This window comes from Bos taurus, chromosome 14 (assembly GCF_002263795.3).
Source record: "Bos taurus isolate L1 Dominette 01449 registration number 42190680 breed Hereford chromosome 14, ARS-UCD2.0, whole genome shotgun sequence".
In the NCBI taxonomy this organism is placed as follows: Eukaryota; Metazoa; Chordata; class Mammalia; order Artiodactyla; family Bovidae; genus Bos; species Bos taurus.
This window is the reverse complement of record NC_037341.1, coordinates 67,023,015-67,039,262: the sequence shown is the minus strand read 5'-3', so window position 1 is coordinate 67,039,262 and position 16,248 is coordinate 67,023,015. Positions and strand designations below refer to the sequence as shown.

The 16,248-nt window shown below is 44.4% G+C and overlaps 1 protein-coding gene and 1 non-coding gene across 4 annotated transcripts in view; both read left to right on the top strand.

The window, feature by feature from the left end:
* Positions 1 to 16,248, top strand: part of CPQ (carboxypeptidase Q) — a 560,471-nt gene that overhangs the window by 511,181 nt on the left and 33,042 nt on the right. The window contains exon 8 of one of the 3 annotated variants that reach the window (XM_015474539.3): positions 5,322 to 5,435. The exons of the other annotated variants lie outside the window; for them this stretch is intronic. Within the exon in view, the coding sequence (XP_015330025.1) occupies positions 5,322 to 5,392 (71 nt within the window). The 3' untranslated portion in view covers positions 5,393 to 5,435. The remainder of the gene's footprint in view (positions 1 to 5,321; positions 5,436 to 16,248) is intronic. 3 annotated transcript variants of the gene reach the window in all.
* TRNAC-ACA (transfer RNA cysteine (anticodon ACA)) lies at positions 6,065 to 6,136 on the top strand. The gene has a single exon. It is a non-coding gene; the product is annotated as a tRNA-Cys (tRNA).

The following is a 16,248-nucleotide window of genomic DNA, read 5'->3' as shown; positions in this document are numbered from 1 at the left end:
AGAGTTCCAGAAAAATATTTATTTCTGCTTTATTGACTATGCCAAAGCCTTTGACTGTGTGGATCACAATAAACTGTGGAAAATTCTGAAAGAGATGGGAATACCAGAGCACCTGACCTGCCTCTTGAGAAACCTATATGCAGGTCAGGAAGCCACAGTTAGAACATGGAACAACAGACTGGTTCCAAATAGGAAAAGGAGTACATCAAGGCTGTATATTGTCACCCTGCTTATTTAACTTCTATGCAGAGTACATCATGACAAACACTGGGCTAGAAGAAGCACAAGCCGGAATCAAGATTGCCGGGAGAAATATCAATAACCTCAGATATGCAGATGACACCACCCTCATGGCAGAAAATGAAGAGGAACTAAAAAGCCTCTTGATGAAAGTGAAAGAGGAGAGTGAAAAAGTTGGCTTAAAGCTCAACATTCAGAAAACTAAGATTATGGCATCTGGTCCCATTATTTCATGGGAAATAGATGGAGAAACAGTGGAAACAGTGTCAGACTTTTTATTTCTGGGCTCCAAAATCACTGCAGATGGTGACTGCAGCCATGAAATTAAGAGACACTTACTCCTTGGAAGGAAAGTTATGACCAACCTAGATAGCATGTTAAAAAGCAGAGACATTACTTTGCCAACAAAGGTCTGTCTAGTCAAGGCTATGGTTTTTCCACTGGTCATGTATGGATGCGAGAGTTTGACTGTGAAGAAAACTGAGCGCTGAAGAATTGATGCTTTTGAACTGTGGTGTTGGAGAAGACTCTTGAGAGTCCCTTGGACTGCAAGGAGATCCAACCAGTCCATCCTAAAGGAGATCAGTCCTGGGTGTTCATTGGAAGGACTAATGTTGAAACTGAAACTCCAATACTTTGGCCACCTGATGTGAAGAGTTGACTCATTGGAAAAGTCTCTGATGCTGGGAGGGATTGGGGGCAGGAGGAGAAGGGGACAACAGACGATGAGATGGCTGGATGGCATCACCGACTCTATGCACGTGAGTTTGAGTGAACTCCGGGAGTTGGTGATGGACAGGGAGGCCTGGCGTGCTGCGATTCATGGGGTCGCAAAGAGTCGGACATGACTGAGTGACTGAACTGAACTGAACTACCATTTATTCAATAACCTAATTTAAGATCTATAATTTGGGGATACTACTAAAAGATATATTAAATAAAAATCAAGAAGATACAATAGGTGAAAAGTTGTAAACTTGAACTATTTAAGAGATGGCATTCTTTTTGTTACTATTGATGAAAATAATGTTCTGGGTGACCTTTTGATTGTGGAGGTCCTCTTAGAATGGGAAAAATGGTTCATAGAACGGCCTAGGATGTGTTCCTGGGAGAAATAGGTAAAAAGATGAACTCTATTCACTTCTTATTGAATAATTTCAAAATAGGACAAAGTGAGAAAAGTCTTTTAAGATTCCTAAGTAAACTTTAAAACTGGCTGTAAAGTTAAATTTGTGTAATTTAAATTACAATTAATTGGATATATTCATTTCACAGTTATATGTGGGAAGTAAAGATCCATTGATTCACTGAGTCAGTGAAGGAACTTGATTAGAATAATACCCAAACAAAGCTTGATTGTTGCTGATGTTTTGGGGAATATGTAGCATTTCTTATCTTTAGAGAACTTGACAAACATCGATTTAAACTTCTTTTCAAATACATTTTCAAATTAAAGTCATTGTTTCTTAGTATGCCTAGAAGCAAAAAGCAAGATCCAGTGGTTGTGAGTGAAAGAAACTATTGAGGAGGCAGAAGTGAAAACTACATATTCACAGCGTAGAGACAGTTTCAGATGATGGCATTGTCTTGAAACAAATTTGGACAGTAAGCTCTGCCCACAGTTAGTTGTGTGGAAGTTTTCTGCAAATGCACAGCACTCCTCTTATTTTCAGTTCAGAGCAGACATCACTAATCAATCACACATTCTTTCCAGCTGAGTCTTGGTTTGGCCATTAGTTCTTTTTGCCATTTAGGGTTTTAGAAGCCAGTGCTACTTGGAGAAGGAGATGGCAACTTGCTCCAGAATTCTTGCGTGGAGAATCCCATGGACAGAAGAGCCTGGCCAGCCCCAGTCCATTGGGTTGCAGAGAGACAGACATGACTAAGCGGCTAACACACCACTAGGTCAGAGTTGATACAGACAAAAGGAAAACTACTTACTATCCTGGAGTGAGGGATGGCTCCACAAAGTTGCAAATACAGAACCTCCTTATCACTGTTAATGGCCCAGAAGTGTATAAGTGCATATGATTAAAATGCATAGATGCAGGACTGATATGAAAGCCCGCTGTCAACGTCCCTTCTCACATCTTGCTTTCTTCATTTATTTGGCTCTTCTTTATTTACTTATTGGACTAGTGACTCTGCCACCCCCAATCCCCTTGGGTTTACTTATAGCTCACCTTATACTGAGTGCTTAGCAGAGAAAAGGTATAATGAGACCATTTCCTACTCTGGAAGCATATACAGTACTGTATACTTAGACAAGGTCAAGCTATGTGAACCAGGCAAATCCTGCTCCCCTTTTAAAATGTGATCACTTGAGCTTTTTGTTTGTTTTTAAAATGAAAAAGCACTCAAACTAAAAAAAAAAAAAAAAGTAAAAAAGGATGTGTTTCATTCTGGGTTTTCAAAGCTACTCCTGATTTCAAGAAAGCTGCTGGGTAATTTCTTGTTAGCTCAATTCTGATAGAAGCTAGAAGATAAGAATACCTTAGAAACCAAAACACCTGATTACTAAATTACCCTTGTCCAACCAGCAGTATGTTTGGGTTAAGCTGCCCTTTTCCAGAAACATGAAGACGAACAGGAAAGAGGTGGTGTGCTGGGAGAATCGGGTGAGGACCAGAGCGACTGGTGTCCAACAGGAAGGCTGTGTATGTTACTGTTTCTCTTCTGTTCATGCAATGGGAGGCCAAGGCGGCTGCTGTGCAACACTGACAACCAGTGTCCTTACACTCACCTCCTTTTACTCTCAGTGTTGAGGATTCAGATTTTGGAAATGTTATTAGAAATGTGGTTTGGGGTCAGAAAAGCCTGAGTTCAGGTATTAGCTTGTGACTTGAGGCAAGTTCTGAACCTAAGTCTCAGCTTCCTCATCTCTAAAATGAGGAAATTAGAAATAGTTCCTCACTCTTTTTATGAGGACTAGAGGTTTGATGGTCTAATAAAGTTCCCAGAACTATGCCTAGATATGGTCAGGGCTGAATAACATTATCTGTTATTATTTAACTATTATCACTAGGAATAAACATTATCTGGTGGTGGTTTAGTCGCTCAGTTGTGTCCAATTCTCGGAGACCCCATGACTGTAGCCCACCAGGCTCCTCTACCCATGGGATTCTCCACTCAAGAATACTGGAGTGGGCTACCATGCATTCCTCCAGGGGATCTTCCTGGCCCAGGGATCAAACTCACATCTCTTATATTTCCTGAATTGGCAGGTGGGTTCTTTACCACTGAGCCACCAGGGAAGTCCAAATATTACCTATTATTATATTATCATTATCACTGGTAATGTTTAGCTAACTGTGTCAGTTTCCTGTCACCCCTGTAATAGACCACCACAAACTTGGCTTAAAACAACACAAATTTGTTCTCTTAGAGTCTTAGGGGTTGCAAGTCAGAAATTAGTTTCATGGGGCTACAGTTAAGGTGTTAGCAGGGATGGTTCCTTCTAGAGGATGTGAGGGAAAACCCATTTCCTTATCTTTTTGTCTCCCAATATTGATACCTGTGGCCCCTCCCTCCATTCTCAGACTGCATCACTCTGATCTCTGCCTTCCTCACTCCATTATCACCTTCTCTGACTCCTTCTAAGTCCCTCTTATAAGGACCCTGTGATTACATTGTATCTACCCAGATAATCCACAATAATCTTCCCATCTCAAGATTCTTAATTTAGTCACATCTGCAAATTTCCCTTTTGTCATATAGACATTCGGGGACTTCCCTGGTGGTCCAGTAGTTAAGTATCCACCTTCCAATGCAGGGAATGTGGGTTTGATCCCTGGTTGGGAAACTAATATCCCACACGCCATGGGGCAACTCAGCCCACATTCGGCAGCTGCTGAGCCTGCGTGCACTCTGGAGCCTGCATGCCACAGCCAGAGAGCAGCTCGCAGGCCACAGCAAAAATCCCACATACTGCAGCTAAGACCTGACCCAGCTAAACAAATAAAATAAGATAAAATTAACCAGTAAATAAAAGAACATTAACAGGTTTGGGGGTCTGGAATTGTGGACATCTTTGGGAGCCGTTTTTCAACTTCCCACGTGGATCAGATTTGTGAACAGCATTGTGATAATTTGCTTCATGTCTCTATGATGCAAAGTGGTGAGTAGAAACTCGAAAGACATTAGTACTTGAGATACTAACCAAACACATCATTTAGAAATCTCAAGAGCTTTTTCTGAAACATCCATTGTCTCCTTCTATCTTATCTCTACTTACTCAGGCAGGAAGATGTAATTAAATTTGTAGAAGAGCAGCATGATCCTCAAACGTAGATAGACTTGGGTTCACCATCCAACTCTGCAACCTGGTGGCTGGCTGGGTTACCTTGGAAAATTACACAATTGCCCCAAAGCATCCCTGAGGCAGGGATTTGAGGCAGGTAGTTTATTTGAAAGGCTATCCCAGAAGCACTGATGGGGAGTGAGGAAATGAGTCTAAGAATGGAAGAAAGTTAACAAGCAGCACGCTCTTGGGCAGGTTCCTCCTGTGGGCCACTGGATGCACTTCGGGTTCTGGGAGACGGTATAGAACTTACCTCAGAGATACCTAACCTGGGAGGGGGATTCTTCATTGACCAAGTGCTGATCCAGAGGTGTTGTCCCCAGGACTCCCCGCCTGCTCAGGTTGCCCACAACTGGTGAGAAATGCTGTGTGCATTGGGGCTGTGAATGTGGTGCAGACCACATCTGCTGGCATGACCACTCTGAACTTCAGCCCCTCCTCTGAAAACTGAGGACAGTAGTTCACTCTGCAGGGATTTTGTGAAAATTAGCAATCACGTGGTGAACCTCCTAATAGTATGCCCCGCATATGTTAATTCCTCCAAAACCGGTAGCTCTTCTATAATGATGACATCTAATATCTCCCTTATAGTTTCTGCAGATGAAATTCATTCACACTTGGAAAGATCACTCAACACTTAACAAAGATCACTCAACATTTCTGAGCCCCAATTTTTGTCTCTAAAATCAAGGAGGGAAGTAAACTAAGCAACCTATTGTATTTTCCCAGGATTAATAATTCAAGTCTTCACAGATTGGTTTCCTGTGTCCTTTAACACTAGAACTTTCCTCTGGCCTCTGTGTGTGTGACTGTGACCTGACCTGGGCTGATTTGGCCATCTGTGACCCTTAGGTTCTTCTTGGAAAATCATGGTAGCCCCTGAAGAAATTTTGAGGTAAGAGTTTCCTACTTAGCTGACAGCTTCACTACTAGGTCATTCTTATGCCCAGATGGACCAAGTATGGGGGTGGTCTCAAATAATTTCTGCCAGTCCACATCTGAATATAATGTAGTATTTAAATTTCAGTAATAAGAGCACATTTCTAACATTCACCATGCTGCATCACCGACTACTAATTTCATCAATTAAAAGAACCATTTCTGACTTTTGGTATAATTGGCACAGCACTGCTTGTGATTTGAGACACAGGAAACAGACACCTGTGGGAGCTAACGGGAAAGACCAGCCCACGATGTGCTTTCTTTATTAGAATGCAGCACATTCCAGCACCTGGTTATAGCTTAACCTGAGAAATGGCCACACGGGATCACACGGCACATGCTGATAATTTTTGTCTGTCTTTGTTCAGTAGTAAAACATACTTAACAGGAAACTCACCCTTTTAACCAATTTTAAGTGTACTCTTCTGTGGTATTATGTACATTCGCGTTGTTACCCATCACCATGCCTTCCATCTCCGGAACTTTTTCATCTTCTCAAACTAAAACTTAGAGCTCTATACCCAGAAAACAATATTAACAATCATTCCCCTTCCCAAAGTGGAAATAACCATTCCCCTGACTTCCCTGGTGGCTTAGATGGTAAAGCATCTGCCTACAATGCAGGAGACCCAGGTTCAATCCCTGGGTTGGGAAGATCCCCTGGAGAAGGCAATGACAACCCACTCCAGTACTCTTGCCTGGAAAATCCCATGGACAGAGGAGCCTGCAGGCTACAGTCCCTGGGGTCGCAAAGAGTTGGACATGACTGAGTGACTTCACTTCACTTTTTGTCTCTATGAATTTGACCATTCTACATTTCTCATATATGTGGAATCATACAATGTTTTTCCTGCATTATTTTACTTAGCATAATGTCTTCATGTTGTAGCACGTGTCAGAATTTCATTTCTTTTTAAGGCTGAATAATATTCCATTGTATGTATATACCACGTTTTATTTATTTGTTTATCGAAATGTTCACCCAGTGAACATTTGAATTGGTTCCACCTTTTGGCTACTATAAGTGATGCTGCTATGAACATGGGTGTATAAATATCTGCTGAAGTATTTTAAGTAAAAACTAGAGACATAAAAATCTATTGCTTTTAATAGGAACCTAAAGAGCTAGTCAGATAACACAAGGGAAATATTGCCTAATCCTTAATATTATTGGAGCTTAGTAAAGCACTTTTAACTTCTTCACCACCTTAGTAATACTGAGAGCACTGGTCTTACGGGTCTTCAAAATGAGATTTTGGAAGGAAACAGTTTGAAAATCTTGATTTGGTATTGTAAGACTGACTCTCTACTTCATCTCCAAAATAGCTTTTAAAATACCATTCACACAATGGTTATTTAATTTCCTGCATGGTATGTTCATTCTACCAAATTCACATAAATTTCCACAACTCTTCAGGACTTCTGCTCGGTTTCCAAGATGCAATTGCATAAAACCTTGTATTCCCTGACCTCAGCATTTTCATCAGTGATGCTGATACTTGCCTTCATTTTCCTCACTGTTGGGATGGTGCAGTGCTTTACACATTCGTATTAACCTTTCTCTGCAAGACCATGCCTGTGGGGAGCCTCTGCCTTGAATTCTGATGATGGCCACAAATGAGCCGAGTTGGTTACACATTGGTAGAGATTGGAGATTGGATTCTGTGCAGGAGGGACTGTTTGTTGTCCTAATTTATATGTGTGAGGCACTGTGCTTACTTAGAGGGCCTTTGCTTACAGAAAACCCTTGCCTAGACTTTACTTACAGGGCCCTTACTTACAGATAGCCGTTGCCTTGACTTGTGGATCCTTCTTTGATATGCTGGGAAAGTGGGCTTCCTATTGAGTTCCTGATTCTGCCTCTGTCTCTCGTCCAGCGGTAGACTGCCAGGTCTTGAACAAGTTGGCCTTGGACTTGGATCACACATTCATTAGCACATTTTTATTGAGTACCTACTGTGTGTCTTGCACTCTGCTGGGTATTTAGGTGACCTTGGTGAATGAAACAAAGTTCCCTGTCTCATGGTACTCAGATTCTGGAGCTGTTCCTGATGCTAGCCACAAGCCACGTGTGGCTACTTAAACAAAATATAAATTTAAATTAATTAAAATTAAGTAAAATTTAAAATTCAATTCTAAGTACATTTGAAGTGCTCGATAGCCACAGACGGTGGGGGGCTACTGTACTGGACAGTACAGATGTATGACATTTCCATCATGATGTAGGAAAGGGAAATATAGACTGTTAGGCGATGGTAAGTGGTATGGGGTAAAGAAAAGTAAAGGAGAGTGTGGGAATTAGGTGGATGGAGACATATTAAGCAGATAACAGAGGGAAACCTCCCAGCGGACTGAACAGCCAGAGCAACATACCGATTCAGGAATCCACGTGACACATTTCTGGACCTTCACAGAGACCTGAGTGGCTGAGGCTGAATCAGCAAGGGAGGGAGTGCTCCAAAGGTATCAGGGTCTAGGGAACATAGGGCTTTGAAGAATGTTAACGATTTTCACTTTTCCTCAGAGTGAAATGGGGAAACCATTGCAGGATCTTGAGCAAAATGACATGATCTGTCATATTGGGATGATATCACACTGGTGTCTGTATTGAGAATAGACCAAAAGAGAGACCTATGAGAAGGCGATTGCAGTAGTCCAGACAAGAGGTGACTGGAGCTTGGACCAGGGTGTGGCAGCAGAAGTAGTGAGAAATGGCCATATTTTGGATATATTTTAAATGTAAAGCCAGCATGGTTTCCTGACAGATTGCAAGAGTAAAAGGTGATTCCAAAAGGCTGCAAGGTTTTTGGCCTAAGCAGTTGGAAGAGGGGTTGGCATAAAGTGGAATGTGGAAGGCTGTGACTAGAATGGATTTTGGAAAGAAAACAGGAGTATATTTTGGTACATGTGCACATTTGAGATGCCTGTTAGGCATCCAAGTGGAAATGTCAAGTAAAGAGTATAAAACTAAGAAAGAGGTGTGGGCTGGAGAAACCATTTGGGAGTCATCAGCAGTCTAGCCATGGGTTGGGTGGATCAGATGGGAATGAGTGTAGAGAAGAGAAGAGGCTCTGAGACTGAGCCTTGGCAACCCCAGCATATAAGAGGTTGGGATAAGATCAAAGAAGGAATCAGCATATATTTTCAGTATGTAAAATTTCTGTATCAAGCTAACAAACTATTATATAAAATGTTTTTTCCCATGATACTGACAAATACACAGTCCATAAGAACCTGGAAAACTAGGTTCAGGTTTAGAACTCTTGACTCTGGAGTTCTACACTGTAATTTGGTGGCACAGGGAAAGGGCCTGTAGCCCACACACCTTGATTGAGGGCAGAAGCAGAAGAGGGCATCAGAGGATGAGATGGATGGGTGGCATCACCAATGCAATGGACATGGACCTGGGCAAACTTCGGGAGATGATGAGATTCAGGGAGGCCTGGCGTGCTGCTGTCCATGGGGTCGCAAGGAGTCAGACATGATTGGGCAGCTGAAGAGCAACATAAGCCTGAATCGCTCTCCTTTGGTAACAGGCAGGAAGACAGAGCACGTGGGTACTGATGCTGATGGGGAAGTAGCTGTGGGGGTGGGTGTTCTCGTCTTATTAATCAGCACTCATTTCTAGAAGATGCCTGATTAAGAATACCTTGCCAGAATGCTGCTTCAGGTCTAAGTTGACTTTCTTGTTGCTGCTAATTCTATTTAAGGGCTCACTAACGGTTCACTGTTTTCTTAGAGTATTAAAAATCCCAACCTTGTAGAGCTCTTACTTGCATAATTTCCCCATGAGGAACTCCAAGCACAAAGATGCAATATTTTGTCAAGAGATTACACAGTTAATAAGCAGTAGAAACAATTCTGCTGCCTTTTCCTTCTGATTCATGACATACCAAAAAGCCCCCACTGGCCTTTGGAATATATTTCTTTATGTAGGAGTCTGGGAGTTTCTAAATAAGAATTTAGATTTTTAAGGGCTTGAAGGAATTATTCCAATAAGAAAATCAATAAAAGAACTGGAAAGATGAATAAGAACAGAACAACCTATTTCTTCCCATAAATTTTACTTTTGAAGTGTCAAAACACACAGTACAGCTCTTTTCAAACACTGAAACCTATGCCACGTTGTGCCCTTTCTGAAGGGCAGTCCCCTTCTGCGTAGTCCGGTGGTTTCAACAATTACTTTTGTGTACCCACATCCTACCCTGATCAGAAGGAAGGCTGTGGGGAGGAGCCTTGGTGAAGTAAGGCTCCTTTCCTCATTTATAAAAAGAGAATAAAAACCACTTTGTGTTACTCATAGAGACTTGATTACAATCAACTTTAAAATATACCCTGAAGCATTTTCATCTTCATAGAATAGAAAGAGTTAAATATAGCCAATTGCATATTATTTAAAGCAATACTTTGTAATCCAAGCTCAGGTCAACTTCCGCTTCACCTGGGGAGAGAGAGGAACTTGTAACTGGGGACGTGCCACCGCATTTGCTAGGACTTCAGCCTTTGTCTCAGGCTCCCTTTCTATGTGTCTTCTGCCACCGTCCTTGTTGACTCCCAGCTTCCAAGGCTGTGTCATCACCATTCAACCTATCCATCATTCAGAACTGCTGTCCTTCAGACATCGTGGATAGGAAAACCACCTTCACTGATCAACACTGTCTTCTGTGCTTAGTCGCTCAGTCATGTCTGACTCTTTGTGATCCCATGGAATATAGCCCCCCAGGCTCCTCTGTCCATGGGATTCTCCAGGCAAGAATACTGGAGTGGGTTACCATTTCCTCCTCCAGGGGAGCTTCCTGCCTCAGGGATCAAATCTGGGTCTCCTGCATTGCAGGCAGATTCTTTACTGTCTGAGCCACCAGTCAAATGTCTTATGCCTCCTGGACTTGCTCCTCTTCGTCCTGACAGCCAGAACCTTGACCCTTCTGCGATCTCCATTGGCCCTGCACTATCTCATCCCTATCCTCTAGCCATGACCCACTTGGAGTGTGTGAGCACCGTACGCTTTCATCCTCCATGCCCTGCCAGTCCCCAGCCTAGCCAGTGATCTCCATCAGCAAGCCATGATGTGTAACTCTGAAAATGTGTCCATCATCTCAGGAAAAGCCCCTTCCTAATTGTCTGTAGCATCCTGTTCTGAGCTTTGTCTATGCTCCTCAAGCCCCAGCCCTCGCTTTTTGTCCCCTTCACCGAGGGTCTCTCTTCCAGCTGTACTGAGACGTTAGGACATCCACTGGGAGCACTCACGCACCGCGCCCATCACATCTTCGCTCCGTCCTCCATCTTCTCTCTGAAGCTGCTCAAGGCAGCATCTCCATGAAACCATGCTGTCCTTTACCCAGCTCCTTTCTTGTTCTATACCTTTTTTTTTTTTTTTTACTGAAATACAATTGACATACAGTAAAATGCACTCACTTTGATAAGTTTCGATAGTCGTGAATCCCTTGGTAACCACCACCCAAAGTTAAGATGCAACATTTCCAGATAGGTTCTTCATTCTCCTTTCCAGACAACTCCCAACCTCACCCCATCCCCAGAGACAACCACTATTCTGACTTCTATTATCCATGCACAGTTCTGCCTGTGCCTGAACTTTGTGTAAATGGAATAAGTGCAAGGAACTGCATCACACTTAGCACTGTCGTGTATTTAGGTTCATCCATGTTGTTGCATTTGTCAGTGGCTCAGAGATTAAAGCATCTGCCTGGAATTCAGGAGACCCGGGTTCGATCCCTGGGTTGGGAAGATCCCCTGGAGAAGGAAATGGCAACCCATTGCAGTACTCTTGCCTGGAGAATCCCATGGATGGAGGAGCCTGGTAGGCTACAGTCCATGGGATCGCAAAGAGTTGGACACGACTGAGCAACTTCACTTTCACTTTTTACTTTTCATTCTTTTTTACTGATGAGCACTTTCCATCCACAATTTGTTTATCCATTTTCTTGTTAAGTGCACATTTAGCTTTTTTCAGAGCTTATTTTTTTTTTGTATTTATGCATAAAGCTTCTAGGTACATTCTTTTTATTTTATTTTTTATTGGGGTATAGTTTCTTTACAATATATTCTTATACAAATGTTCTATGTGGATACATGTGTTTTCTTCCTTAGGGAAGTATCTAGAAGTGGAGCTATGTTTAACTTTGGAAGAAACCGCCTAACTGTTTTCCTAAGTGGTTTTTACCATTTCCCATTCTTTATATTCGTACCTGATGCGAAGAGCTGACTCGTTGGAAGAGACTCTGATGCTGGGAAAGGTTGAAGGCAGGAGGAGAAGAGGGTGGCAGAGGATGAGATGGTCAGTTGGCATCAGCGACTCAATGTACATGAAATTGAGCAAATTCTGGGAGATAATAAAGGACAGGGGAGCCTGGTGTGCTGCAGTCCATGGGATCGTAAGGAGCCAGACACGGCTTAGTGACTGAACAACATTCCTGCCAGCTGTGGATGATAGTTCCAGTTGCTCCACATCCATCTCTTCTTTTTGTGTCCTCATTCTTGCTTTTCTTTGACACATGGCCCTAACTCATTAGAGCATCTTATCTCTGTTCCACTCGAGCTTCTTAAGGACTGCAGCTGTGCTTCGATGGGCTTTGCACACGCCGGTGTAGCCTTCCTTAGAGCTGGCTCTCTCTAAATCTGCACAAAACAGGAGAAAATGGAACCCAGTGAGCGAGGCAGGGGCTCTGGGGATTCTGTACACACAGCCCAAGAGGCCCAGTAAAATCAGTATGATCCGACTCTCCGGTCCATGTCTTACACTACTGCAGCTTGAATGCAGGGCTCCCGTGGCCATTTGTTACAGTCTTCAGGAAGGGCTTTTTATCAGATTCATAGCGGCAAGTGATACAAATTATTGGATTTCTTTTCCAACATAAAAAATAGCTATTTGCAGCCTTTTGAAGCTGGGTAAATGAGCCATTGATCTTACCTATAGAGCACTGCAGGGTATTTTTGTCCTGTCTTCACTTCCAATATTCTATGACGGGAGCTCGCCTCTCCAGCCAAGCTGTTCTAATCGGTATTCCCTGGGCGTACCCCGCTCATGGCCTGCTCCTTGCCTTTTCCCACATTATGGGGGAAATGCTTCCATGGAATGCCCTGTCTTTTTCCCTCCTAGAAATTACATCTTCAAGGCCTGGCATATGCCAATATCTCTATGATGCTTTCCCCACCACTTTACCCTGCGGTAACTATTCTCTCTTGTGAATTATTATAACCTTCCCAGTGGAGGGTGATAGCCCCCATCCTGGCTTCCAGGGGCTCTAGGTTAATAGGGGCATCCCAGGACCCCTACATGACAAGTGTACTCCAGACTTCTGTGGCCAATGTTCCAGGGGGCCAGCTGCTATGCAGAATCTCTTTTTTTAAATCCTTTGCTCAAAAGGATCCACTCCACTTCTAGCCGGAACTGTCTGCCTCCTGCCATCATCTTGAAACGATGAATTGCTTCAGACCAGGTTTCATCACTCACCAGTCAGTCGAGAGCTTGAGTTGCTTTTCAGAGTGCGTGTCAAAGCAGTCAGTGCTGTGGGCATGCGGAGAGGCAGCAAGTGGCGTAGCTCCCCACCCCATCCACACAGGCTGCTCACTTTCCAAGCGAGACACAGAAACAGTTGGCTGAAACTTGGCAAATATCCTGACCAGGACAAGGAGGGAGGGATGCTTATAAGCTTCCAGGTTTGCTTTGCTCTGTCCCCTCTCACTCTCTCGCAAAACAAACCAGCACCTTGTCTGTCTCCTCGTAGACGCTGGGCCATCTCCCAGACATCTTCCTGAAAGACAGGCTGGACAAAAGAATCTTCTCTTTCAATTCCCTCTGTCTTTATTCGACTCCAGAAAGATCCTTCGTTTTAAATATTGGGCAACGTGAGCAGGAGTACTCAGGAATATTACCTTCCCAAGTTTCCTCAATTCTGCCCTTCTGGTCATCCCTTCACCAGGCTAGGCTGCTTCACTTTCTCTTCACCTCCTAGTTCCTACAAAGCGTGCTTGTTCATTCAAAAATATTTAATGCTACTTTAAATTGTTTAATTTTTTCACTAAACACTATTATTGTTGTTGCTCTGTCACTAAGTTATCACCAACTCTTTGCAACCCCATGAACTGCAGAAGGCCAGGCTTCACTGTCCCCCAGAGTTTGCTCAAACTCATGTCCATTGAGTCAATGATGCCATCCAATCATCTCATCCTCTGTTGCCACCTTCTCGTCCTGCCCTCAATCTTTCCCAGCATCAGGGTCTTTTCCAATGAGTCTGCTCTTCGCACCAATAAACATTATGGTAGGAGTTCAAGTCGAGTGAAAGCCAGGATACAAACAGTGCCTACTTCTGGAGCTTAGGTTTACTAGGAGACATAGATACACAGAGAGACAGCTACAAAAAAGTGTCCTGACTGGCATCCAGGGCACTGGAGGGACACAGGGAAGGAGCACTGGGTCCAGGCTCAGGAGGTCTGGGAAGGCTTTGAAAAAGAGCTGACCTTTAACCGAGTAACACTTACCTAGACGTCAGCTGGAAGACATGAGCGTGGGAGCGGGGTGCTTCGTGTAATAAAGGCCACACATGGGAACAAGTGGAAACTGAGAGTGCGACACAGCAAGGAACCGAGAGAAGTTTGCTGGTTTGGATCACAGGATGCAGGAGAGGTCACGAAAAGTGAAGCCGAAAAGGCAATTGTGGGCGTGATCCTAACACACCTTGCCTGTACATTCTGATGAGTAGGGACATCTCATAGCAAAGGGGAGTCATTCAAAGGCTCGTGGAGGAGACAGAGGTCACCCCTTTAATGGCTGCAAAGGTCACTCTGGCGGAAGCTTTGACAGTGTGGATTGGAGAGGTGAAGCTGGAGCAGCAGGTGGGCCAGAGGAGCAGGACAGGGGCTCAGCCAGAGGAGGGGCGGGCAGACTGGAGAAGGCAGTGGGCTAGTGACGTTGCGAGAGTTGGGGGAGAAGGAAGGGTAAAGGGCGAGGCCAGGAACGGGTTAGAGAGCCCAGCAGAGGGGAGGGCTGAGGACAGCAAGGAGAGCAGAGGAAGAGGAATATACAGAGAAGACCGAAGGGGGCGGCCAGGGAGGGGCAAATGTGCAGACAGATCACCCTAACAGGAGGCAACGGGTGAGTCTTTCAAGAGACGGATGGTCAACCAGGTCCGATGTCCCAGAAGGAAACCCTTAAACCCGCTGGAGTTACCACCCAGACAGGCTGCAATTTCAGGGGAACAGTGGCGGTAATGTAGACTGAGCAGTGAGGCGGAGGTGAGGAAACAGGTGGCAAGACAGGAAACTCTCAAGAGGACTGGCTATAAAGGGAGGAGATAGAGAAAGCAGTAGCTAAAGAGGGGTGTGGGGTAAAAGACTGGGTGGTATTGTACGGCGGGAGAAACAAACGGGACTGGAACGTGCTTTAGAATGAGCAAGGACGGTGAAAACACGGAGTCTGCGCTGAGAAGCGGTTGTAGGATAGAAAGCAAATAACAGATGGGAGAACATAGGCCCTGTGTTCACTCGATAACAACAAAGTTCTGCAAGAGTGGGCTGAGTCCCCAGTTTGCCGAAGGGCTGAAGAATCTGATTCCACACGGCAGCAGGGTGGGCTGGTCCCAGGGCAGACCCTGAGGCTCATTCGAAGCTGAGGCTACCCAATCTCTGTGCCCAAAGTCGGGATAAACATCCCCACCTTGTCAGTGCAAGGAGCTAAGACGCAGAAGTGCTTAAAACAGTGCCTGGCATGCAGGCAAATGCTAATGAAGTGTTAGCTGGAATCATCTAAGGAAGCCGAACTTTCCTGGGAAGGGACTCGCCTAGTGGCTTCTCACCTGGGCTGCTAATGAGTCTGAAAAACACATCCTGTTCTCTAGACTGTAGAAAATCAGACCCGTCCTGAAGAGCTGGGCCCCTCGAGTCTGTGAGGCTCGGCTCCACTCAGAGGGCAGATGTGCCCATTGGGAAGGCAGTGTGAGCATAGCCCAGAAATCTCCTGTAGACCCCACCCCGTTTCTTTCCAAAGCCTTTCCTCTCGTTTTCAGATGAGATTTCCCTGTTCAGGAGGGGTGCCAGTGCTGGGAATCTCATAGTACTCCCAACCCCAGACACCAGGGTTGTGTAATTGCAGTGGCAGAGATTTGAATTGTCTTTTTGAAGAGACCACCTACTGTTTGTCTGTCAAATCATCTGTGTGTGGGTGGAACTGAAATTGTGGGAGATGAAGATGGTGAGAGTGTGTTCCAGAGTAACTGGCATATGGTTGGTGATTCTTAAGTATTGGTTTCCTTTCTAGAAAGTACGGAGACAGTGTTCTTGGAGGGCAGCATGACCAGGTATAAGTCAGATGGGTTCAGTTCAGTCCAGTCGCTCAGTCGTGTTTGACACTTTGTGACCCCATGGACTGCAGCACGCCAGGCCTCCCTGTCCGTCACCAATTGTCGGAGCTTGCTCAAACTCATGTCCATTGAGTCGGAGATGCCATCCAACCATCTTGTCCTCTGTTGTCCCCTTCTGTCCCCTCTGTGGTCCTCCTTAAATCTTCCCCAGCATCAGGGTCTTTTCAAATGAGTCCGTTCTTTGCATCAGGTGGCCAAAGAATTGGAATTTCAGTTTCAGCATCTGTCCTTCCAATGAATATTCAGGACTGATTTCCTTTAGGATTGACTAGTTGGATCTCCTTGCAGTCCAAGGGACTCTCAAGAGTCTTCTCCAACACCACAGTTAAAAAGCATCAGTTCTTCAGTGCTCAGCTTTCTTTATAGTCCAGCTCTCACATCCATACATGA